The sequence below is a fragment of the Dermochelys coriacea genome, chromosome 18, assembly GCF_009764565.3.
Source record: "Dermochelys coriacea isolate rDerCor1 chromosome 18, rDerCor1.pri.v4, whole genome shotgun sequence".
Taxonomy (NCBI): domain Eukaryota; kingdom Metazoa; phylum Chordata; order Testudines; family Dermochelyidae; genus Dermochelys; species Dermochelys coriacea.
The window spans coordinates 12,961,659-12,987,875 of record NC_050085.1 but is presented as its reverse complement, the minus strand read 5'-3'; the positions used below and the strand labels follow the sequence as shown (position 1 = coordinate 12,987,875).

General features: G+C 46.0%; 2 protein-coding genes across 2 annotated transcripts in view; both read left to right on the top strand.

The window, feature by feature from the left end:
* TMEM201 (transmembrane protein 201) overlaps window positions 1–8,949 on the top strand; it is a 51,803-nt gene extending 42,854 nt beyond the window's left edge. The window contains exons 8-11 of the mRNA XM_038376905.2: window positions 176–247; window positions 2,701–2,991; window positions 3,577–3,708; window positions 4,205–8,949. Of these exons, the coding sequence (XP_038232833.1) occupies window positions 176–247; window positions 2,701–2,991; window positions 3,577–3,708; window positions 4,205–4,302 (593 nt within the window). The 3' untranslated portion in view covers window positions 4,303–8,949. The remainder of the gene's footprint in view (window positions 1–175; window positions 248–2,700; window positions 2,992–3,576; window positions 3,709–4,204) is intronic.
* A 5,762-nt stretch (window positions 8,950–14,711) lies between these two features.
* LOC119845212 (forkhead box protein L2-like) lies at window positions 14,712–17,442 on the top strand. Its single transcript, XM_038377174.2, has one exon. It carries the CDS (start codon window positions 15,079–15,081, stop codon window positions 15,802–15,804), a length of 726 nt encoding a protein of 241 aa, XP_038233102.1. The 5' UTR covers window positions 14,712–15,078; the 3' UTR covers window positions 15,805–17,442.
* Window positions 17,443–26,217: the final 8,775 nt, after the last annotated feature.

Below are 26,217 nucleotides of genomic sequence, written 5' to 3'. Positions count from 1 at the left end.
GACAGCTTGGGGTTATGAAGAGCCCCTTTTAGCAGAGCACACGACAGTCCTGGGAGGAAGCTGCTGGAGCTGGTACATGAACTTGTGTTAGTGAGGCTGGACAACACAGGTGCTTTTCTTGGTGCTTGCTACAGTATTTAGCACCTGTGCTGAGTTTCTTTGGTTTGCTTTTTAGATTCTGGCTACTTGTTCAGTGGAAGCCGCCCAGCGTCCCAGGGATCTCAGTCTAAGGAGTCGCCTGCATCAGGTAAGGGCGAGAACTTGCAGTGCCGAGACTCCCAGGGGTTGAAATGACTTGCTAAAACATGTGGTAGAAGGTTAATCCTATTTCTTTCCTCCTGCCCACTTTCCAATGAAAGATCAGAGTAATCATTAGTAAGATTGCAAGTAGCACCTTGTAGCCTGAACTGAGGCTCAGACCCCCATCACGCTAGGTGCTGTACTTCCACACAATAAGGAAACCCTTGCCCAGAAAAGCTTACAATTAAGTAGACAAGACAGACGTAGAAAGGATAGAGCAGTTATGTGACTTACCCAATGAGCTACAGCATCTGCAGTGGAATCAAGAACTGAACCCAAATCTCCAGTGTCCAGTGCAGTGCTTTAAACACAAGACCAGCCTTCCTTGGATTTGGATCTAAACTTAACATGATGCCTTCTGAGTGGGTGAGGATCAGAGTGACTTCCAAACACTATTATTTTTCCCAGTCATACAGCTCCAAAGGTCTCTGCAGTGCAACTCCACTGCTAAAGTCCTTCCCTGTTCCCTCACCCACCAAAGTCAGGATCATGGTTCACTAGTGTAGTGATGCATCAGCAGTGCTACAGCTACAAGTCCTCTGCCTCGCCCTTTATAAAACCTTATTGCAAATGGGAATACAAAACAGGCTGGAAAAATCTAGTATTTCAGAGAGAGAGAGAGACACGCACACACCTTTTAAAGTCTACATTTAGTGCCAGAGAGAGCCCTGCAGGCTCTAGGCAGCTGCATTGGCAGCAACAGTGCAAGTATGTTGCATTTCAACCCTGATCTGGAGGGCAACACCTCAAAGCTAAGAGGGAAACTTACTCTCCATGCCCTCTTCAGTCTTTGGCCAGAGACTGGCCAGTTGCAGAAGTTTTGTTGCCCAGTGGGGTGTGGTCTGAGACTTCTGCTATTGCTTGGGATGTTGCATGCACAACTGGACCTTGAATTGGCTCAGTCACTTAGTGGCAGTGTAGCTTGCTGCCATTGAAGAGTTCAGGTTCTCCATTTCTTGGGCCAACAGGGACGGGGAATGCTGCAGAAGTAGCATCATCCTGCCTTGAGGCAGAGAAGAACAGGAAGAGGGTGCATGTGTGGGCTGGAGTGCTTTATCCCTGCAACAAGTGTACGCAGTTATGGTTACCTGGCTTTGGAGAGAGGTGAATGTTATGTAGGGCCTCTGAGGAAGAACTGAAGAGTAAAGGGTAAAAGCTACTCTATGGTATCCCCAGCCTTCACGTTCTTTTGATAGCTGCAGAAATATTGGAAAACATGTAAAAGCTGAGGTGTCGCTGAGTGATTTCAAGCTTTCCATCTGCAGCTCTTTCCCTCTTTCTTTAGTGTCCCCCCTTCCCCCCCCCCCCCCCGGTCCAAGGAACTGATTATCAAACTTCTTTGTCTGCTGTGCCTGTTCAGTGCCCCATCATACCGGTGACCTGTCTGTGCACTTCTGACCCCAGACAGACCTTCTGTCCCCGTCTGGATGCCTTGCCTCTGCATCAAGTTTATACTGCCCGTGTTTTAACAATCCGAACGCAGCTGCAGTCTGGGTTAATTCCCTGCCCGCCCCCCACTTTCCTGGTGTATGCTTCAAACAAACAGTCTGAAAGTATCTGCCAAAATCACTCCTTTAAAAATAAGCTGCATGCAAAATGTAAACTCCACTGAAGGAGCCCAGCGACCAGACCCAAAGGGGGTGTCGGGCCATTAAAAACTTACCTTCTCTCTCCCGTTCTAAGTGTTCTTCTCCCCTCCAAAGTTATCCCATTGTGATGCACCAGCATGAACCATGATGTGACATCGCGGTTACAGTACCAGAAATCCCAGCTGAATTTGATCCATTGAGTTCCATGATAGATGCTGGGGTGATGGTGCAGTAGAAGAAGCTGATCTATGGCTTGGGGAACCTTAAAGGGTGGAAAGGGTAAGAGTGGGTTGAACCTGGGCTGCATGAGGTGAAAAGTTCAGTGAATGGAGAGGAGAGTTGACCTTCTAACCTCCTGTTCTGTTGGGCAACAGTAAATTTAAACCATCTCCATTTAAATGGAGCAAAGTCTTGGGCCTTTTCTAAAGACAAGTTGCACAGATCTAATGCATCATTTTATAAGTCAGCTTAGTCAATTGCTGCAATGCTTGTGTATAGACACAGCCTTAATGGAGTTAACTGAGGACTACTATATGTCTTGTTTCCCCAAGTTCCTTTGCAAAGATAGAAGTTTTTGGTTCTGACCCTAGGAAACTGCAGAAACCCCCCCGCCCCGATCTTACAATGTGTGTTCTCAGAGTAAAGAACAGGCATAGAGGAGATGTCCCGGTCACTCGTAGCACGGCAAGGACTTTTTGAAATGAATAGGGACACATACACACCCTCCTCTCGCAGACCGGTTGGAGAACACACCCACCACATTTCCCAGCCTAAATTTTCTCTCTCTGCCCCCGGTGCGTCTCCATTTCAGAGTACTACTCCCTGCTGTCTGGAAGCTGCGCCCCATCCCCCATCCCATCTCCAGCACCTTCGGTGGCTGGCTCTGTCACCTCCAGCTCAGGCTCCTTGCATTACCGCCGGCCCCTCATCAGTCCTGCACGCCTGAACCTGAAAGGGCAGAAGCTGCTGCTTTTTCCATCCCAGAGTGACGCCGTGCACATGCCGACCAGCTTGGATGAGCCCCCGCACCCCGACAGCAACGTCTTGGCTGCTGAGCTGACCCCATTCCCGAAAAAGAACCTCATCGAGCGGGGAATGCCTGGTATGTGCCTGACCTCTTCCCCAGAGTGCAGTCCAGTCACAGTCGGTCAGCTTGCAAGCTAAGCAGTTGGCAAAGGGAAGGGGAGACCATCAAGGAAAACCCAAGTGGTACCGATGGCTCAGTAGCTGAGAGTCCATATTGGGTCCAATGGCCCTTCGTGTCACTGTACTGGGGGCCACTGTACTGCTAGAAGCCCTGTCCTTCAGATTCAAGGTGAAACCAAGTTCCTCTCCACTTGTCATTTAAGATCCCATTGTTATTATTTATTTTTATTATTTGGATGATCATAGGTGCTTTCACAAGATTAAGGGTGTTATCCCAATTGTCCTGACCACATTCTAGCTTGAATAATTACATTCTGACTTCCGAAATTCATCCAGTCATTGCAGTTGTGGTAGGATTGTTTGTTTCACACTGATGAATTATTCCAAAGAGCTCCTGGATTTGTCTTTTGTCTTCACTTCCAGTCCTAACCTCTTGTGCAGCACTGCTCTGCAATGTTTCACCATCCACTTCTGGCAACAGGCTTATAATTTCCATTGCATCTGTTTTTTTCTGATGGTGCCTCTTCCTCTCCTCTCACAGATATGAGGTCAGTCGTGGAAAGAGGGAGTATTTGCAGTAATAATTCCATCAAAAAAGAGGATAATTCGTCACATTCATCCACCTGTGTGGTGGACACGACCACCAAAGGAGAAGACCCAGCAGGCTGGAGAGGTGGGTGGCAGGTTCTGTGTGTGTGTGTGTGTGTGTGTGTGTGTGTGTGTGTGGAGAGAGAGAGAGAGAACGAACTATTCATTGTATCTAAGTGACTTGGCAATAATCAAACAAAAATAATTGGCAGAGACAGAAGAAGGCGGCAGATCTCCTCTGTGCCAGTCCTGTGCCTTTACTACAAGGCTCTCCTTGTTCCTCAGACTGTTGGAGAAACACTGAGCACTACAGTGTTCTCCTGGGTCAGGAAATGGTGGGTGAGATTAGAAGGGAATGGGAAAGAATTGAATGGAGAAGTACATCAGAGTCTTTCCTGCCTGGATTGTGGCTGGAAACCTGGTTCACCATCTTCTGATCCGAATAAAAACATTGGGCATGGAAAGGGAGATTTCTGTTCATCATTGTTATTTCCTCAAGTTCCTTACTAGTTCTTACTGGCATCTTCTTTTTTCTTTTTTTCTTTTTTTCCCCCTTCCCTCCCCTCCCTGCCCCTGCAAAGGTCATTTTGGTAACTCCACTATCCGAGGTCTCCTTGCCATAAGCCTGACAGCCAATGCGATCTTCACATCAGCCTACCTCTACCAGAGCCTGCGCTGACCTGCGCCGCCCCAGCTCTTCGTGGTGCCACCTACTTCCCAAGAGACTCTGACACAAGAACAATTCAACCGCAGCTTTGGTGTCTTATGGCCGTGCATGCTGCTTATCAACCACTGCCTGCCAGGCCGCAGGGACACAGAGCCAGACAGCTGCTGCTGCCACCTTGGAGCAGAACGTATCGAAGGGCTGTTGTGATCCTGGAGGTAGCCAGCGGGACTCTTCACAATACCCGGCTCAAGGTGAGAGGTCAGCTAACGTCCCTTGCACCTTCTTTCTAAAGAATCTGTCTGTGGCGTGAACTGAAGAAGATGTAAATGACCTGGTTGGCTTTGTCTCATCCCATCTTTCCCACCTATTAACCAACCTCAGATGGACGGTCATGATGGAATACGAAGAATTTGAACAAATAAGTTGGAGACAAGAAGCAGGACCTGGTCTTTGATTATTGAAATGGCTTCCCCAGCCTGGTTTCCTTGTTGGCACCTATTCTCCGTCCCTCTCACTCTCCCCGGTTCGTTCTATATGAATGGTTTTATGTCCTCCTTAAGGTTTCCAGAACCCATAGCAGGGATCTTAGCTGTTCTGTGATTCTCTTGCATGGTGCATGTGCGTGTGTGCACACATCCATCCGATCTGCTGTCTGAGGTCTCTAGCCAGTTGCCTTCCTGCAGTTCTGGCTCCCGGTAACCATTCATGTCCATTGCTCAAACCAGTACAGCTGCTGTAGATCTGGGCACACCTGCATTAAAAAAGCAAACCCATGCTTTTCGCCTTGCCAGGAGGCGCCAATACTACTGTAATATGTGCCCTGATGCACTTGCATCGTGCCTCAGGAGCTCCAGGCTGCAGCTCTGACTGCTGATGTGTTTGCTGACACTGGGAGCTGCACAGCTTGTTCTTACTGTAAACCACATAAACATACTGTTTTGGAAACTGTGTGAAGAGCGCTTCTAACAGGGAGGAGTCTGATAACATGCCCCACTCTAGAGGCCTGGCTCCTCATGGTTGCTGGAGGCCTTTACCATTCACTATTTAAGGTATTGCCTTCTTGGCTAAACTGCAAGTCTGTCTCAGCTAGAGATGCACCAGATCGGCTAAGCGTCCAGGATGTCCCTTAAAATCCATGGTGCTCGCCCAAGACTTTCAAAAATAGTTTTTAATTTTGAAAGTCTCAGTTTTTTGGGTGTCCAACTTGAGATGCCTTAAAGGAGCCAGGTAATTGTTTTTCCAGAGGGTGAGTTTTCAGCGCTCCTTGGAAATCAGGTCCCTTTTAAGGTGTCAAGTTGGACACCCAAAATCATGGGCTTGTCTGAAAATTATGGCCCTAATGTCTAAATTCCTCCATCCCAACCACATGGCACAAAGGATGAGGCCTCTGAAGCATGACAGGACTCTGCCCAGAACCTTCCTGTGGTCCTGGTCCTGTTCTCCTTTTGGTCTTGAATCCTCTTGCGTCTCCACATCTTCTGTTCTGAAACTACTGAATTGAACTTGCCATGTCTCTTCCCCACTGCATGCCCTGCTACTGTCTACTTTGGGCATTCCTCCTCCTTCTCCTCCATACCCAACCACTGTGGTAGTCTGCTGACGATAAGACTTCCCTATTAATCTGAAAATCTCAGCTCATAGTGGAGATCTGGTGCTTTAAGAAACTGCTTTTCCTTCATGTTGCTTATTGAGCCATCATGCCCTCTCCTAGGACAAACAAAATGATAACCGAACACTCTTAATCAATGTGCTCCCCATCCAGGTGAGTGGCCTTTATTGCTGGTGACTCAAGTCTTGCTCTCCCTGTGTCTCTGGCACCTATTCTTGCATTATCTTAGCAACCCTCTTCTAGCCCCTATTGGTCAGCAAAGCTCTCGTACTGCCTTCTCCTCTCTCTCGTCACATGCAGGAGACTGACTGACTGCCACGGGCTCTTATCAAGAGATTGTGGAAGCAGGTGACTCTGTAGCTTTGTCTGGACCCTCCTTTGGTGTTCAGGCATGGCTGTCTACCAGGCAACTCTTTCCCCACGGCCTAGGTTCAGACTAGCAACTGCATCAGAAATAGTGGGCCATGCTGTATGCTGATTAGTAACTCTTTGTAACTTGCATTAAATGTTTCCCATGTTTGGGCTAGTCTGCAACCTCACTGTGGTGAGATTTGTTCTCTCTGACGTTTCTTTGGGTTGTATTTAGTGTTCATATAGGCAAAAAACTGGTAGTGCCCCTGCACTGGTGAGCATTCCACAAGCTTCTCCATACCGCTGTGGCACTGTAATTCACTCCTGACCCGCAACAACCTGTGGTATCCTGGTCGGAGCCCCTTGTCCTGACTTTTGGCATGCCCACATGCTCCTAAGTGGAGACTGGCATGCCGTAGAGTACGGTGGCCTTGTGTGTCTTATTGTGATAGATGTGCACTGTCACTTTGCTTATGCCATGAAATTCGTTTCATTTCTCACCTCACAGTCTGTGCTGTATTTACCCACTGCTACTTCTAGCACGTGGCCCCACTTCACATGGTTTTTATTTGTCCCCACCAAACTCCACTGCTGGATTTTCTCCTTTCTAGCATTTCTTCTTTGTTCCTAGCACCCGTGGCTCTGTAGACTCCCAGCCCCTCCTTTCTTCCTCTTGCATGTTTCTTGTTTCAGGAACTCCCTGATTCCATTTCTGAATCTGCTGCTGGTTGGGCTCCTGGCCAGGCATTTAGGTGACCCTGTCTGAAGCCGTTTTAAGACTTTTTGGATGCTCTCACTTAAGAGGAAAATCACAAGCCCTTTCAATCTGGTGCTAGAACAAGGCAGGAGCGATGCTATTGCTGATGCAGAGCCTTCACTGTTGTTAGTGTGTGTGCATGTGTGTGTATAAATGTTTGAAGAGTTTCTTCATTTTGAAAGATCTGAGGCCATGTTTGTCACTATATTGTCAGCCTTAATCCAGCTACTGGACACTGATGTCCATCTTGCTGCTGCTGCTGCTGCTGCTATTCTATATAATGCTGGTTTGAAGGAATCCAAAAAAAAAAGTTTCCCCAGTCAAAATCTTTGTGCATGAATTGCTGGTGGCATGGGTCTTCGTACAATATTGTTCAGGGATGGAATTTTATTTTTCTAATTGTTTTTGCTGTAAAAGCCTTTTAGGGGTGGGGATGGATGTAAACTTTCTGTACTTTAAACAAGATTTGAGCTTTATTTAAATAAGGTCAAGGTTGACTTAGAGGTGGGACATAAATGAACTCTTACCAAAAGGAACCTCAGCCCTGCTGCTGAATGATCACCCTCTCTCCTCCCCATCCTCCCTTAAAGATGCATACATCCTTCTTCTCTGTGCCCAGATTTATTAGGCATGTCCCAAAACCCTGGAGAGTCTTCCCATGACGATGTCAGCTCTGAATTAAGAGCATCTTGGATTCCCAATGCTACTTTTCCAGAGCGTAGCTGTATCAGCAGGTGTGATGCATATTGTTAAAGGAGTGAAGAGAGTTTGGAGAACGAGTTGTCATATCCTATAATAGCCCAGACCTAGAAGTAAGCATTCCTGGCACATAAGCGGACTGAACTCGCTGCAGTTCAGCCCGCTTACTCAGTGGCAATTTTGGCCAGTGAATGTCCAAATTCCACTCCCTATTCCTGGGTGACAGTAACGTTGTGAAACATTGCCGAACTAGTTGGGGGTCTCTAAAGTGATGCAGCTGGGAGCCTTTGCTGCCTCTGGAGATATCTGGATACTGCTATGTTTACCAACCACCCTTCCTGGAGATATCCTTGTCTGAACTTCTATCCCAGATGTCTGTAAGAACATCAGAAAGCACCTATTTCGTCAGTGCGAGGAAGCTGTTTCCACAAACGCTGCCTCCAGAAATGACTATCAAATCCTTTGTGTCCTTGGATGGGTGGGGAGGGGTTTGAGGTACCTGCTGGTAGAAGTAGGTATTTGTGGGGGTGGGGAATGATGATAAAGCAGACTCCTAAACTATATCTCCTACTAAAGAAATGTTGTATGTTATCTGTATGCTTGCTTTGGGCTCTGATGCTGTACAGTTTAGTTACATTGTGCTCCAGTTACAGGGAAATCTGTCCCTGGGAGGTTTTTAGTTCATGCTCGGTGTTTAAAGACGATTATTTTTCTTTAAAAAACAGGAAAAAAATACCCCAAAAAATTAGAAATTATAAATCTCACTTAAATGTGTCTTTTATTTCAGTGTGTGTGTGTGTGTGTGTGTGTGTGTGTGTGTGTGTGTGTGTGTGTGCGCGCGTGCACGCACGTGCATGTGGGGGGGGGAGACCGCCGGTGTGTGCGCATACGTACCTTGCAATCAAGCTGTAATCTCAAAGCTACACAGAGTTAGCAGACAACTCAAGCCAATGCAAGTTGCCCCCATGCAGTGCCCCGCCAATGAGATGCAACCCTGACCTGGAGGGAATCGCCTTTAGGGTGAGTGGGAAACTTGATAGTCTTGCCCATTCGATTCTTTCTCCTCCATGAAGACGGCCAGTCAGGGTGTCGGTTGTGAATGGGGATTTTGTGATGTGGACAGGTATCTATTAGAAACTAAATTGAGAACCACCAACAGGTACCATGTCAGCCACTGACCTGCCACCGAGCTGGTGGTAACTTTTATTTCTAGTTTGCTAGAACATCAGTAGTGAAAGAGAGGGTCTGTTTCCCATTATCAGTCGTTTAATCGTCTAGACTCATCTCTGCTGGACATATCCGGTCCATTCATTAGCACAGAAGGTGTGATCGATAAGGTGTACTAGAAAAATTAGGAATTTCCCCTTTCAGTGCTTTCTTATTGATGATGTGTGTCCATCAAAGAAGCATTTTTCAAATTCTCCTTTACTGTTTGGTATTCCTGCTGCCTACCAGTGGGGAAATGGAGCAGAATGTCTTTTTAATGGGGAGAATTTGTTCCTGCTAGCCCTGTATGGTCCCTTATTTATTCTCCATTGCCAGTCCGGCCACGCAGTGGTAAGTAACTAGCCTATGAACACAGTGGTAGTCTCATGCTCCAGCTAGCTAGCTGGGATGCACTATGCACGTTGGGTTTCCTTGTGCCAAATACAATGCAACTTAAGCTTAGAAAAATGAGACTAGGGGATCGATACTGACATAACTGCCTAGCACAGTGGGGTCTCAGCATTGGAGCCTTTGGACACTATTGCAAACTACATAATAGTTGATAAACACTGGTGTAATGGGAAACTGCTTTATAATCCTATTATCTAATGTGTTGATTTCATAAATGTATTCGTTTTAAAATGTCTATGGTGCCTGGTTTTAATTTAGAGGAAGTAAGTAAAAATGTGGTTATTTGTGATACCTGTCTTGGTGGCAGCACCACATGGTAATAGCCAAGATTTGTGTAAGATCAGGCCACTGCTCCCTGTGCAGGCTGGGGCTCTGGAAGGATGACTTTCAGCTGGCTGGGTGGGATCCAAACTGTGTGCCTCATGAGCCATCCTCCCTTACCTCCGTTTCAAAGCAATAGCTTGGAGGATGGGACATCATGACAACCCAGAATAGAAGCACTACAACTCCAACGTGGACTAAGCCAATACCTTTGCATTACTACTTGAGTGTCCTGAGCCTCATTGTCATGGGGTCCGGCAAGATGAGGAGAGGCCTGTGATTCAAGACAAGGAGGCCCAGGTTAGAGAACAGAGATGGGGAAGATTGAGAAAGATCCTGCTTGGAAGCCTGAGCCCCTCCAGGTGAAAGGAAAGCCATTTCCTGTAGCAAACTTAATGTTCTTAATTATTAGCCACATTCATATGCCTCTTTCAGTAGACTTTGTCATTTAATCTCCTTTGAGGCATGGACTCCTATTATTTGTAGGTAAAGCACCTGGCACCATTGGGCCTGATCTCGGCTGGGACCTCTAGGCAATACTGTAATACAAATAGTAATTTGCCATTATGTCTTCCAGTGTTTCATAGGCAAAGGTGTTTGTGTGTGTGAGAGAGAGAGAGAGAGAGAGAGAGAGTGAAGATGCTTAGATCCTGATCCTGCAATCCAGACACATGCAAGTAGTGCTATTTTCTTCCATGGCACTACTTTGCATTAGTAGGGATCAGTCATGTGAGTGCATAAGGGCTGCTAGATTCAGCCCCCCAAACGCCATATATGCAAGCTCTTCAGTATCAAGGTGATCCAATTATGACAATAGCCTTATGATTTGTGTTCTCCTTTGGCAGGGTTTTGCTTATACTTGTCAGGTAAGCATATGTTTTAATTTTTTAGTGGAAGTTAAAATTTTGGAAGATCTGAGTGGGTTAATCAGCGCTTCTTGTTGAATGTAGACTTTAAAGACTACCACTTTTTTTCCCCCTCCTTTTATTGCTAGTGTTTTGCTTTAACGTGTCCTGGAGGTTGCCAATGTGTTTTGTCTTTCTGAAGTTTCTCTGAAAATTTTTTCTATTTATTGTTATGGAATGGGGATGCTAATTTCCAAAGACACTTTTTTTTCCGGTGTGGGAGACTTCTTTGTTCTTCAGTCTCTTTATTTTGTATATTTTTCCCTTTCATTTAATGCTAGAATCTACTGGATAGTTTTCATTCCTTCTCATCTCGAGCGGAGAGGAGGGGCAGGGAGTGGGGGAGTTGGATAGGGGGTGGGGGGCAGTTAGAGACAGGGGTCCTGGGAGGGGGCGGTCAGGGGACAAGGAGCAGGGGGGGTTGGGATGCGTTGGGTGGGTCAGGAGTTCAGAGGGGGGCAGTCAGGGGGCGGATGGGGGCGGGGGCCAGGCTGTTTGCAGAGGCACAGCCTTCCCTACCTGGCCTTCCATACTGTTTCGCAACCCCGATGTGGCCCTCGGGCCAAAAAGTTTGCCCACCCCTGATCTAACCTAAATCTCCCTTGCTGCAGATTAAGCCCATTATGTCTTGTCCTACATTCAGTGGACAAGGAGAAGAACACTTGATCCCCCTGTCCCCTTTATAACAGCCCTTAACATATCTGAAGACCGTTATCAGGTCGTCCCTCCCTCAGTCTTTGTTTCTCAAAACTAAACATGCCCATTCCTCATAGGTTAGGTTTTCTAAACCTTTTATCATTTTTGTTGCTCTCCTCTGGACTCTCTCCAATTTGTCCACATCTTTCATAAAGTGTGGTGCCCAGAATTGGACACAGTACTCCAGCAGAGGCCTCACCAGTGCCAAGTAGAGCAGGACAACTACTTTCCATGTCTTAAAAACAACACTCCGTTAATATATCCTAGAATATTTGCCTTTTCCGCAACGGCATCGCATTGTTGACTCATATTCAACTTTTGATCCACTATAACCCCTGGATACTTTCCAGCAGTACTACCATTGAGCCAGTTATTTCCCCTCTTTCTCGCTGTGCATTTAATTTTTTTCTTCCTAAGTGTAGTATTTTGCACTTGTCTTTATTGCATTTCATCTTGTTGAATTCAGACCAATGTTGCAATTTGTCAAGGTCATTTTCTATTCTAATCCTGTCCTCCAAAGTGCTTGCAACCCCTTGAAGCTTGGTATCATCTGCAAATTGTATATGCATGTTCTCCACTCCACTATTCATTAATGAAAATATTGAATAGTACCATTCCCAGGACTAACCCCTATGGCACCTACTACTCTCGCTCTCTCCCCCACCCCCACCCCCTCAGTTTGACATCAAACCAATGATAACTATTCTGAGTATGGTCTTTCAAACAGCTGTCCCCCCCACCTTACAGTAACTTCATCTAGACCACATTTCCCTAGTTTGCTTCTGAGAATGTCATGTGGGATTCTGAAGCCTTACTAAAATCAAGATATATCACATCTACTGCTTCCCCACTGTTCACTGAGAAGGAAATTTGGTTGGTTGGCATGATTTGTTCTTGACCAATCCATGCTGGCTATTCCTTATCACCTTATTATCCTAGGTGCATACAAATTGATTGTTTAATAATTTGTTCTAGTATTTTCCAGGTATCAAAGTTAGGCTGAATGGTCAATAATTCCCTGCATCCTTTTCATTCCCCTTTTTAAAGATAGAATGCTTCAAGTTGATAATATTGCATCTTCGTCTATGAAGACTTCTGTACCTGGCTTAAATGATACAGCTGAAGAGTGACGTTTTGTTTAGTTTCCTCTTTTGAAATGCACCGAACTGCACCAATAGGAAGATATCAGAATAGCCCTAGAAGAGAATATTGCTGGACTTCCTAAAAGGCCTGCATTGTCCTCGTACCATGCAAAGTTCTCATTTCAAACACTGTTGGGTATTATTGGAATTTCATGGGTCTACAGTTAAGAGCAGTGGTAGTGATGTATTCTCATTGCAGTGTGCAAAGACTTGAACACCATTGCAGAGGAGATGTACCTCCATAATCCATCCATACTTACTTACAAACCACCCTCAACAGAAAAAAGAAAAGGCGTACTAGTGAAACCTTTTCTTTTTGCAGATACAGACTAACACATCTGTTCAACTGAAACTGTTTCAAAGGAGAGCTATCATTTGGTGGTGGGGATATTTCATCCTGAATATCTTTGTGCTATTTCTGCCCTCATTACTTTATGGGCATTTTTAAGTCAGAGCGTGAAGGTGAGAGATTTAGTCATCAATTAAATGTATCATGACAGCTTTTGTGTGATCCACTAGCATCAAGCTATTACTGCTTTGGATCTAAATGCAACAAAATGACACTCAAATACATTTCTCTTTCCTCATTTTATAAAAATTGTTTCTGCAGAACAGAGCCACTGTTGCCCAGACAAACGAGCACCAATAACTTTATTAAATTAATGGCAAAGGTAGGTAAGGTTTTGACTTGTAATTGTAAGCTTTGGTTAGGTTAGGGAAGTGGTTAGAAGCAGCTGCAGAGGCTCTGTAAGGATCTAACATGAACTGCTGTGTAACGAGAATCTAGACTATCCCCCTCTCATTGACTTACATTTTAGTTTTTGGTGAATTGTCGTGCTTGTGACTGTGGCAGACTGTGATGAGATGGGCATAGCGTGGGCAGGAGTTGACATAGCACTGTAGTATTCTCCCACTATGCCGCCTTCATCTATGGGATCATCTAGCAGACCTCATCCTCTAACTATCCGATATAAGGGGAGGTTGCTGGGGTTACTAAACTGGGGGTGTTGTAGGGTGAATGGAGTGCTAGATTGAGCCTGGTTGACCACTTTGCCTTGTGGCCTAACTCAGATCACTTTCTATGGAGGGTTGCAAGACCTATATTTTGATTCCTTGGAGAATGGTAACTTTCTCAATGTGCTGATAATAAGTAAACACTTTAAAATAAAAATAAAAATTGATTCCCTAATTTTACTTACTAGCCTTTCTCTACCTCACCCACCCTGCAAAACATATATAGTATAATTTGCTAATTTAATTTTCATATTTAAATTAATAGACGTATAAGTTGACAAGTAAAAACTTCTATATTTACACGGTATCATTGACCCCCACTTTGTAATTCAAATATTGTTTACTGGTCTGCTCTGGTGGAAGTCGGTAAGACTTCTGCCACTGATTTCAATGGGAGGAGGTTTACCTTGCCGTACTTTAAATTATTTAATAATTGGTTATCTTTTCATAAGCCTAAGGGGGGTTGGCACTAATTTTAAACTTTACGGTGATAGCCCTTAAACCATCTTGCGCTCTCTTCCTGGTCTGGGTTCTCTGGCACTAATTTTAAACTTTACGGTGATAGCCCTTAAACCATCTTGCGCTCTCTTCTTGGGCTGGGTTGTCTGTGCTCAAGGCCTCTCCCATCAACTAACTCCCTGTTCACTACTCGTCCACTGCACTTTCTTTTTGTTGCTGACTTTATAGCCGCATCCACGTAGCTGTTGCTCTGCGTTTTCTTTTACATTTAGCATCCGGCCTCTCCCGTGGGCCCGCAGCTTTCTGGGCTGCAACAAAATGCCCCAGGAACAGTGTGTGTGTGTCCTGCAGCGGGCTTGAAAGACCCCTGGCCTTGTCCAAGCTCAAAGCTCTCCATGCCCCTGGGAGGGGGCTGGGCTGCTGCTGGGGGGGGGCCTAGATTCTGTTTGGTTCCCTGGCTGGAGCGGGGCCCCCCCCAAAAGTCCTCCCTCAGGGCACGGCAGGGCTTGGGCCATCTCCCAGAATGCTCTGCGGCCGGCCGCTGAGGCACCAGAGCGGCCTGGCCGCGGCCCTGACTTAAGCTGGTGACCGGGCGGCGCCTGAGCGGGAGCCCGCCGGGCGGGGGCGGCTTGAAGGGCTTCCCTGAGCACGAGGGCAGGTGCCTCGTGTGGCCAAGGCCCTGAGCTCGCCCGCCCGCCCGCCCGGGGCTGGGCCTAGGGGCTGAGGGGATGTCTCAGAGCCGGGCCCCGCTGCGGCCGGGCCCTTCTCCCGGGAGCCGAGGACAACTTGAGCCGCTGCCCCCGCTGTGGCCCCTGGAGGAAGGGGGCTGAGCCCCTCTGCCGCGGGTAAGGTGGAGGGGGGAGGGGGGGTCACTAGCTTGCCTTGCCCCCCCCCTCCCCCCTTCCAGGCGCCCGGCCGGCGCTGCCCGCTCCGGGGGGAGGGCGGGGTCCAGGCGCAACCTCTTGCCCCCGCTGCTGTATTTGGGTGTGTTTTGGGGTTTGTTTTTAAATGAGCGCCAAGGCGTGACCGGGCCGTGACCCTAAACCCCCGCCCGCAGCTCTGCCAGCCGCCGGGTCGGGTCCCCAGCCCGGGCACAAGCGCAGGCAGAGCGCACGGGGCCGGGCGCCGACGGGAGCCCGGGACCCGCCCGGGCTGGGACCCAGAAGCGACCCGCGCGGCCGGGACTCTCCCTCTCCTCCAGCGCCGTGCGCCGGTGCCATGGAAGGCGCAGGGGCCGGAGCGCTGGGTCCCCCGCCGGTGGCAGACGGGCAGGGCGCGGGCGAGGCTGCCCCGGCGCCCGCCGCCGCCCCCCAGAAGCCGCCTTACTCGTACGTGGCGCTGATCGCCATGGCCATCCGGGAGAGCCCGGAGCAGCGGCTGCCGCTGAGCGGCATCTACCAGTACATCGCGGGGCGCTTCCCCTACTACCGGCTGGGCCAGAAGGGCTGGCAGAACAGCATCCGCCACAACCTCAGCCTCAACGCCTGCTTCCTCAAGCTGCCCCGGGCGCGGGGCGCCGAGCGCAAGGGCAGCGACTGGACGCTGGACCCGGCTTTCCACGACATGTTCCAGCCGGGCAACTACCGGCGCCGGCGGCGGGTCCAGCGGGCCCCCCTGGGTGGGCCCGGCCCGGCCCCCGCCTGCCCGGAGCCGCCCTACTGCCTGCCCCACCAGAGCCCCCCGGCCGCCTACCTGCTGGGCAGCGCCTGGGCATCCCTGGGGCAAGCCCCGCTCAGCAGCAGCCCCCCGTGCCCGCTGCCCCTGAGCGGCTACGGCCCCTACCCGCGGCTGCTGCTGCCCGGGGCGGTGGCGCCTCAGCAGCTGAGCCTTGCGGCAGGGGCGGCCGGCTGCCCTTACCAGCAGCCCCCGGAGCTGCCCTTCATGCGTTACTGGGGGGAGCAGGAGAGACCCTACGGCGCCGTGCCCGCCGCCATAGACCTGTGACTCCTTGGCCGTCGGACAGGAGAGGGCGCTGGGTGCTGCGCCCAAATCTTGCGAGGTGCCTCGGCCTCTCCCTCTCCGCCGGTGATCGGTATCGGAGCCCAAACAACCCCGTGTTCTCCCCTTCGCCCCGCTCCTGCTCTGAGCGTTGGCGGGAGCTCCGGGCTGCGTTTGGACTGATCGCGGGGACCCCTCCCTTGTTAACGCAATAACGGAAGGGGTGTCACGGGCGGGCGAGGTTTGATGCGCGCTGCCTCTAAAGAGGAGTCGCTGAAAGGCTTTTGGGGAGCCTCGCTGAAAGAAGGGGGGTGCAAATTCGGTTGAAAGCGGGACCACCCTTCTGAAAAGAGGAGCCACACCGGCATGGACTTTGGAAGTGAGCCTGTACTTCCCTTGCTTTGAAAAGGGGAGGCACTGGGACAGTACCACATTATAAATGCAAATACAAGTATTAACTTTGAAGTCCAAATGAATACTGCGAGTTGTGCGTTTCACTAGAAATATCAGGGCTCCGGAGATTCACCCTGCAGCTCTAATTCTCTCCAAACTGATTCTTCTCCGTGCAGAGCATCCTAGAGGACATTATTTGTTCTGCAAAACTAGACCCTAATATTTTAGAAATTCTCTGTCTGCAAAGTATTTTAAATAACAGTTGAATTTTGGGGTCAAAACTTTCTTGTTCCAAGGAAAGAATGAAGAGTTTCAGACTAGTTTCCTGTTGCATAGTTATTGTAGAAGTGGTATAATATGTTGTTTAAGTCCAATAGTGTTAATATTTTCAGAGACTTTTATTCGTGAAAGCCGCTTTAAAATATGCAGATACTGAAGAAGCATCAAGGACAATAGATTTGAAAACGATTGATTGGTTGGTTGGTACATCTGTTAGGAATTTAAAAACCGGTCTATATTTTTTTGGATTATTGAAGGGATTTAAAGTATGCTGCCTTGTTTCATTCTTTCCGGTGGCTCCTAAGAAACGTGAATTCTCCACTGCATAACTTTTGTTTCTTTTATTGTGTTAAATTCAGTGGTACTAGTGAAACTGGAAATGCCTGACCTTGGGCTGTTAACTGTAAGCAAGAGAAGTTGATGAACTGATATTTCATTTTTGTTAAGTCTGAGAAATTGTTTTGGGGACTGAAAGTTATGTGCTATCATTTTAAAAAGTGAAATGTAGTTACTTTCTGGAAAATACTTTTTGCAAATGTCCTTCAAAACTCGATTTCTGAAATTTTTTTTTTTAAAGCATTATGTAAAGGAATAACTTTATTTTTTTAAAAAGATGTTAAATACCAAAGACTTTTGGGATAAATGTTGTGATCCTTACGTTTTTATATTTAAAGAGAAACTATTTTGGTTGAAGTGAAGTCAGAGGCATTTTATATACTGTTCCTTGTTAGTATAGTTATTGCGAACAGGGTTATAATGGCAATGCAGCGGTCCTTTTGTTGTTTGAATTTCAGGAGTGGCTTCAGCTCTTTTCCTGCCAAAAAAGATTCTAAACGCAAGTAGTATTTCTAATTGAAATCGCAGGTTGGTTTGTTATAGAAATGAATGGTTGAGATACTATCAATCTGCATAGCAGCATTTTCTGGTGTGTTACATTTTGAGACTTGTTTCAATAAATACTTGTTACTTTATAAAAAATATGGCTTTATTTAAACTATTTTTATTACTATGTTGACTTCCCCTCTCCCCTTGATTTAAAAGAATGTGTCACCCAAACTAGAACAGAGTTCTAATATTTAATCTTTAAAGTAGCTTTGAATTTGTTCTTCTTCAAACTAACTTCCATAATACAACACAAACAAAATTTTAGCAACCTTAATATATTTTAGTTATGGGACTATCCGTTGGTAAAGCAAGTGTGTATATAAGAAATATCCATTTGTTGCAGTATTGGGATTTTCAGATAAATAAGTAATTTTCCACTGTTACTTTAATGTGAAGCCTAATATATTGTTCAACAAACCACCTGCTGATTATAGTTGAACTTTGGGTATTAAATGCAGAAAAAAGCTACAAAGAAATCTGGAATTTTACAGTGGATAATTCCATGGAAGGGGCTTTTCCTTCACTGTAGTTAATCTACTTTTTTGAGATGTGGTATCTAGGCTGATAGAAGAACCCTTCTATTGACCTAGCTGCATTTACACGGAGGGGGCTAGGTTGACCTAACTGCAGACGGTGCTCAGGATGCAAAATTGTCACAGCCCTGAGTAGCTTAGGTAGGTCAATCCAATTTTTAAGTATAGACCAGGCTTTAGACTCCCCTAGAAGTTAATGGAAGACAAAAGACGGACTATAGAAGAGGTAGCCGAAGGAGTAAAATAAACTGTAGAGACCTGAGATAAATACAGTGTGTTACTGGAGCCTCTGCCAAGATGGATTTTTTTTTCCCCAGCCACTTTTGAGTTATCTGTGAGATACATGAGAGAGAGAGTGTGTGTGTGTGTGTGTATGTTTTAAACTGAAAAAGGAAATTGTTCTTTTCCCCCCTCTCATAACTCAAAAATCTTTGAATGGTCTTTCCTCAGATTTATATATATACTCTCTCTCTGTGTATGAAATACATATGAATTATAAAATATATTAAATAAAAATCTTAGGCTGGAAGCAGGGATGAAAAGTTTAGCCTCATAGGAGATCTTTTCAGAAAGTTATCACCAAGCAAAAATAAGTTGTTAATGGAAGTTCATATTCTTTTAACGTTTGCTGCCTTATAACATACATCAAATATATGCATAATATGTATGACTGTGTCTACGAGTGGGAGAGAAATAAACCTTTCAAAAATTACCATAGTAAAAGGAGACAACTGATCAGCTTTGTGCTTTATTACAAAGGTCAGTACTTGTTAGATAGTGTGTTGCCTTTCCTTGTATCAGAATGTCTGTCTTCAAATGAGGGAAAAACCCCATACAGGACTTGCAGTTAATGGTGGGCAGCCACAGGTGAAATGCACAAGACAGATCCAGCTCTCCTGCTGTTGGCATCTATAACATTCCAGCTCCCATCAGAATGGGCATTAAAAACTTTCAAAACTAGGTAGAAGAACTTTGAAAATAATGATTTCCATTTAAATAGGGTGGTGAATTGTTTTGTTTTGTTCAGTGATCTGGCCTGAATGGGCAGTCAGGGTGTGAGCTTGTAAACTGTTGGCAGGGATATGATTCTTGGGGGAGGGGAAGGTAGTGGTCATACTCTACTCTTCCTGTAATCCCAAAATGTGAATGCAATCGCAGAGAAGAGGAATGGTTCTGCTAAAAGAAACCATAGTGAAATGGTGACTTTTTAATATTGTCACATGGCTTCAGGGCCAATACCACCAGTGTGATGAAAGGAGTAGTTCATACCTTTCATCTATAGTTATTGTTTTGCTCTGTCTGCAGACTCAAGAAGATAAACACACCAGTTCCATTTAGTTCACATTCAGAAAATTTTCTTTGCAGCCACACTAGGAAAGTCTTAGATTGCAAACTCTCTAGGGCAGGACTGTCTTTGTTCTGTGTTTGTACAGCACCTAGCACAATGTGGTCCTGGTCTATAAGTGGGCCTCCTAGGTGCTACTACAATACAAATAATGAAAGAACAATTTTTTTTAGTGTTAAACAAAAATTGTGCAGAAACTGATGGGGTCACCACAGACATGCTGGTATGGGAAGGCCACTAACCCCTAGCAGTTGGATATTTCAGCTGATGGTGAAGAAGTGCTTTATTCCTAGCAGTAGTTAGATGTTTGGTGCACGTGAAAGCATTAGATAGTAATGCTCTAACCCGTGGGAGGGGGGAGGAAATATTTTTTGTGTGTCCCTCAAGGGTCCCCTGACCTTTTCTCTGGCTCACTTCCTACCTTATGGAAAGCCTCATTTTATTAACATATGCTAGCCAAAGGGGGTCAAATGGAACTCCTTAGATTCCATCAGTGCGCCTCCTGCATCATCAATGTGGGGCAGGGTACAGGGTGTTTATCTCTGGTTCCTAAAATGTTATACTTTTTAAATTTTGGTGCTTGTGGAAGGTGCTGAAGACTGAAAGCCTCCCTCCCATGCACAAAACAAACACGGCATCAGCTGTGCAAGTGTCTCCACACTGTTCCACCTATGTTCATTGCCATTGCCCATAGCTTCTCTCTTAAGACTGCAAAAAATGGTTCAATTTCCCTGTTGGTTTTAATTATGCAGTCCACGTGGTAGCTGGACTGAGACCATCAACTCCTTGAACACAGGGAACTGACCAGCCACCCAAGCGGTAACAGCTTTCAGTTGCTACTTGCATGGGTTTTCATTCAAGCCTATGACTTTGAGGTGACTCTGATTTGTATTTTCAGTACTGTAAGTCATCCACTCACAGTTCTCTATCTAGGAGGGGAGAGCGGGTTTTCATTAGTTTGGTGATGTGGTCTTATTCCTAGGCTTGGCTGCATGTTAATTTAATTCTTGGTCCTGGCTCTACCCTGTGGTGGAGAGGGGAAGGGTCTCTATTTTCCTAACTGTAGGAATTGCTGTACTTATGTCCACTGACCCCAATATATGCAGCTTCCTTTGCATTTCACGAATTTAAAACCCAACACCCTGTAGCTGGAGTCACATAAGGTAGTTTCTGTTGGGTAAGGAAAACTAACAGACTTTTTTTTAGAGTTGTGATGGCTCTCAGATTCATTACTAAGGAACTGAAAGGGTGTTTCTCTATTGAGCTTATACTTTGACCTTTGCTATTCAGCAGTAGAGTATCCTAGAGTGAATCAAACAAAGCATGAAACATGCAAACTCACATCACAAGTATTGCTCTGTGTGTAAGAAGTTATCCAGCTTCCTGCATTTAAGAAAATAGGCAGCGTGGGGAGATCGGCCATGAGCACACTCATGGGCTTTAAAGGCAGAAGAAGCCAAGTGATTAGTGCCAACGTTTTTAGAGGCACTGAACAAACCCAGCTCCCAGTGAAGTCAATAGGAACTGCAGGTGCTCGGGAACTTTGAAAATCAGGCCATAAACCTTATATCTGAAATCTCAGGGCAAATCCTAGGGGTGAGATGGAAATTCTTTAGTCAGGCAATTAGACTGTATAGTTTGGAATATTTGCTCCATTGTCTGTCTTCTCTGCTTTGTGTTGATAACCTCATGGGTTTTGTGGTATTGCTCTGCGTGAGCATCAGAACATTGATGATGACAACTAAATACCATGCAGTTACCAGTTTCTGGGACAAAGTGTCAAGATGTTGTTATGAGAGACCAAGCAAAGAAAAAATAATTTGCTGGAACGAACACATGCCTGCTCATTTTACATATTTGAATGGGGTGAAGGGACCTTTGATGCCTAATGAAAATAGTTTTTAGATGGCACTGCATCTAATTGGGGTGAGGTGAGTTGCAGAGCCTCCTGGGGTAAGCATTGTGTTATGCTTGAACATCTATGTGAGATTGTAAATGATCTGGATGGAAGTAACTAGCACGTTAATTAAATTCACAGATGGTCTCAAGCTAGGAGGTGATGTAGACTCCAAGGGGAGCAAAGAAGGAAGCACAGGGTTATTCAGAGAAACTGTAAAAATTTGGCAGAAACTCATAAAATGAATTTTAATCTGGAAAAATGTAACCTCCTAAGTTTAGCCACGAACAATCACACACAGCAGCGTTGAATTGATTCACTCTAATGGATTAAACAGGCTTAGTTTTTACAAGCTCAAGGCAAATGTAGATTTGAAAGGGAGGAGGACACAGCTTTTGTGATTAACCAGCTCTCTCTCTCTTCTCCTCCCTTCGCCCCCTTCTCCCCCAAAAAAGAAAAGACAGTAGAAACCAACCTCCTCTTTGTTATTATCTTCTAAGGAAAAACCCTGAGAAGAGAGAGGCCTTCCATGACTCCTGTAAGGCCAGCAGAACGTGACTGTCTTGCCAGTGGAATAAGTGAATGCTAGAGTTGCTGCCCCCCTACTGAGAATACTCTACAACCGTCCCCCAGACTTTGATCTATGGGTTCTTAGCTCCAGCACCTTAACTGATCTCAGCAGTTGCAACTGTACATACAGAGGAATTGCTGTCTGATAGGCAGGAGCCAGAGTATGCTGGGGTGGGGGAATGGAAGGGAGTCGTCAGAACTAATGCCGAAAGACCCCTGTGGATGGCCAGGTTGACATTAAAAATTATGGCCAGTTGAACAGTGCACTGGAGAGGGGTGTGATATTTTAATGACATGCCTATACTGGCAAAAGCCCAAGTGTGGATGCCCTTGTATGCGGAAGGAAAAGTGCTTTGCTGGTAGAGCTTTTTTTTTTTTTTCCAGGGAACCTGGTATGGGCTACACCAGAAAAGCGTTCCTTTGCCAGTAGAAGCTGCATCTACACTAGGAGAGTTTGCCAATATAGCTATACCTGTATAGTTATATTGGCCAGCTTTTCTGTTGTAGAGTAGGCTTGTAACTGTGACCAGCACGTTGGATATGAGCCCATAAAGTATTAATAGAATCAGCTTTTTAGCTACCTTGAGCTGTATACAGAGAAGCATCTAATTGAAAACCAGAGGTGATAGTCCTCCTCTATTCAGCGTTGCTAAGCCCCTATTTGGAATTTTATTTGCAATTTTGGAACACCTAACTATGGTTACATTCCAGCCATTATGTAGTAGTTTTTATCCAAGGATCTCTACATTTCACAAGCATCAACGATTTAAGCCTCCTGCACCACTGTGAGATGTTTCCATTTTACAGATGGAGAAGCTGATGGAGAAACTGAGCCACGGAAATGGCAGGTGACTTGCTAATGGTCACATGAGGAGCCTGGTATATCTGGGAGGAGAATCCAGGTCTTCCAAGTCTCAGTCCTGTGCTTGAACCCCAAGCTCATAGGCCAGTTAGAAAGGATAATAAGAGAAGCAACAAAGACACAGAGAGTGGAGGAGGCATTATAAGAATTAAATATACATAGCTTGGTTAAAAAGGACAAGAATGGGAAACTGACCACAATCTATAATGGGATGGAATAAAGTAAAACAGTTTAGACTGGACATCAAGAAATATTTTCTAACAATAGTTAAACTACTATACAGCAACTTTAGAAAGGGAGCTGTTAGATTTGCATGCTTGGTGGTTGTTTGTATTACAGCAGCACCGAAGGGCTCCAGTCTTGGGCCAGTGCCCCACTGTGCTAGGTGCTGTACAAACACAGAAAAAGGCAAGAGTCCCTGTCCCAAGATCCTTATAATCCAAGTAAATTACTCACACTTAGGCTGAACAAAGCATGGAACAATCCTGCACTTCGGAAGAGAGAGAGTAGCTCTTTCTGACCCTAATACTGTAGTTAAAAATATTTTTTTAAAATATCTCTTGTTCCAGCTTCCAGAGATGAATTTAGAGTGACTTCGAAACTTCAGACGCTTCACTACAGCAGTGAGGAGCATGGTATACATGTTTAGCTAGACCTGGGTCCAGATTTCAAAAGTGACCAGTGAATGTGGGTATCTGACCTGAGACACGTTACAAGAGGCTGATTCTGAAAATCAGACTCTTTTTAAGATGGTTTAAGTTGAGCACCCAAAACCCAGATCTCCTAACAGCCCTAGCTTTTGTGGGACTGTCCCACTTGGACTCCCCAAACCCTCTGTTCCGGTTGAAGCAGCAGCTCCCGTGACTGTGATTTTGCATGCCTCCCAATGTTTCAAGTGGCTAAAGAGCGGGCCAGGCCAAACCTGAGCAGCACTGCAATCCCAGAAGTCAGGTCACAACATCCGGAGCAGGAAGCCAAGCTCAGCCAGCCCTGCGGGATAGGAGCTGCCACTGCAAGGTGTGTGTGTGTGTGGGGGAGGGGGTGTCACTCTGCGATTTCCCTACCCCCACAAGCCTCCCACTGGCTGGGGGCAGGGCAGCACCCAATCCCTCAGGGTGTCCTACTTCCAGGGAACAGCACTCAGTCCCCCACCTCAGGACCTCCCACCTCCGGGGGCAGGACCACTTTGGCCTGGGCACTTTAGCCACTGGAAATGTTGTGAGGTATGCAAAATCAGTCATTCTTGAAAATCTGGGCCCTGGCTTATTATTCATTCCCTTAATGCTTCTCTTCATCTGTCTAACACCTTTCAAAGATTTGCCAATCTCTCATCTGAAAGAGATTCTTTCAGAAATTGACCCTTATAGTAAATTCTGGCTTTGAAAGGGATAATTAAAAAAACCAACAACACTCATCATGCTTTCCAAGGAACAGTTCTACCTTTTAATTTAGGTGTCTGGATTTAATTATAATGATAAGTAAACAGCAATTCTTGTCTCTGTAATAATCTTCACAATGACAACATTCCAGGTCCTATTGTTTTTCTCCACAAAGTGTTCTCTGTCGAGGAAAAGGAAGCTGTGAGCTGATAATATCCGAATACTGCTTCAATCTTTGTTTTATTTAGTGATTGCAGTGGACCCATCTGCACTAAGCATGCTTAACATGTATGGCAATATTTGTGTTTGTTTAAATGTCAGAAAGTCGGTTTATATGATAATCGCTTTAAAAAGCCCAGGAAATACAAAATTAAGGAGGAGAATAAATCCCAAAACAGAGCAATGGGAGACTGAGTGGAATGTCAAGTCTTAACCTAATTTTTTTTTTCTTACCCCTGAGCAATGCTGCTCTTAAGAGAGACAATCCTTGGGATGGTGTGTGTGATAAAGCTACCTTTTAAATGTGTGGTGGGGGCAAAGAGAAGTATGAATGGATCGGAACATTGGTGACAGGCAACTACAGGTCATCCGTTCTAACCCATCCCGGCTCAGGGTTGAGGAAGTACAGGGGAAGCTTGTGCTGCTGCTGGCTGCACTGTAGCTGCTGTGTGGAGAAACAGGAGATTTCAGTCATCAGGGCCAAGACTCAGGGACCTTTCCCAGGACTATACTCACTGTCATTCGATTTGGTGCCTTTGTGCATTGGATGAAAGGGAGCAGATGTTAAGAGTGAAATACTGACCCTCGCTGGAGGGGAACAATTACACAACTGCGTAAAATGAAACTGGCAAAGGGAGTGAATTTCCCAGTACTGAAGGTAGCAGGAAGGCACCAGAATATGGTAAATGGACCCCTCAGAGTTGTGGCTGCACAGGGGGTTAAGTCTTGTTTTGGGTACTTAAAGCTTCCCAAAGCCAAGGTAAATCGGTTTATCAGCCAAGGAACACTTTGACAGGAAGCACTGGTCTCCTCCTCTCCACTTAACTATCTCATAATTTTAACCATTATTGCAGGGTTTATCCTAGAAAGAGCCCTAGAGAAAAGGTGCTCGAAGTCCAATGGGAAACATCTGATGCTCATCTATCAAGGCTCAGTAACTGATAAAACAAAAGACAGTCTTGCTGGATGAGTTTTTGAAGGGCAGGATCTCCTCTTACCCTCCTCCCAATGCACACGCTCTGTCAAGACCAACATGGAGGCAGCTTTCCTGCTCGGAGGAAGATTGGGCATAGAGCTTGTTGGCAGCTTTTTGACAAAATGTTTTCTTGTCTGAAAATGCTGATTTTGTTGAAACCAAAACTTCACACAAATGTATCCGTTTTTATGAACAGGATGAACTTGGGTCTCTTACATCCCTCATGAATGCCCTAACCACTGGGCTATAGAGTCTGCCTCTTTCTTTAACTCTCACCTACTGGAACTGTTCCACTTTTTATGAATAAATATTCATTGGGCTAGACAGAGGGGCACTGACCTGGGATCTGGAAGCTCTAGGTTCAGGTCCCTGCTCTGAATCAAGCAGAGCATCCCGCTTAAACCCTCTTGATGAAACTTTCCTTGGGAAGGTTTCTCAGGTCTAGAATGGGATTTCTGGTCAAAACCAGAGAGGAAAAACCCACTCTAGAATAGCCAGTAACCTGGTGGCAAAAGCATGCACATCCCAGGTGTGCATCTCTTTCTCTGTGTGTTGCCTTCCCCCCCGCCCCCATGAAATTTTTTGGAAGTTCTTGGTTTCATTCCACATCAGAATAGAACCAAATGACAAAACCCTGAAATGTTTTGCAAAACAAGAATTCTTCTTTTCTGGCCAGCCTTAGTTGGGTACAGTGCTGTTCCCACAGTTGGCCACAGGGAGACACGAGAGAGCAGCTCCCTCTCCTTCCAGTTCATAACATCCTTCCCTTTTGAGCACATGGATTTCCCATCAGAGGGGAGGATCTAGCTCTAGGCTTTGTACCACAGGGTGTCCAGTGGCTTAGAGTGGAAAGCTAGTCACTCCAAGGGAGACCCAGGCAAGCTCTAGTTAAGTGAGGTGAGGGTTGTTGTAATCTGCTGATGTGTGGTCTGGGGGAGTGGGGGCGGAGGGAGGCAATATGCGTTGAGTATATCAGGAATGGTCTTTGAGTCTCCTCTGCTGGGTAGATACAGTGCTTGTGTCTGGACTCGAGGTGTGAGCAGATGACAAAAGAGCAGGAGAAATGTATAGAAGGGGGACC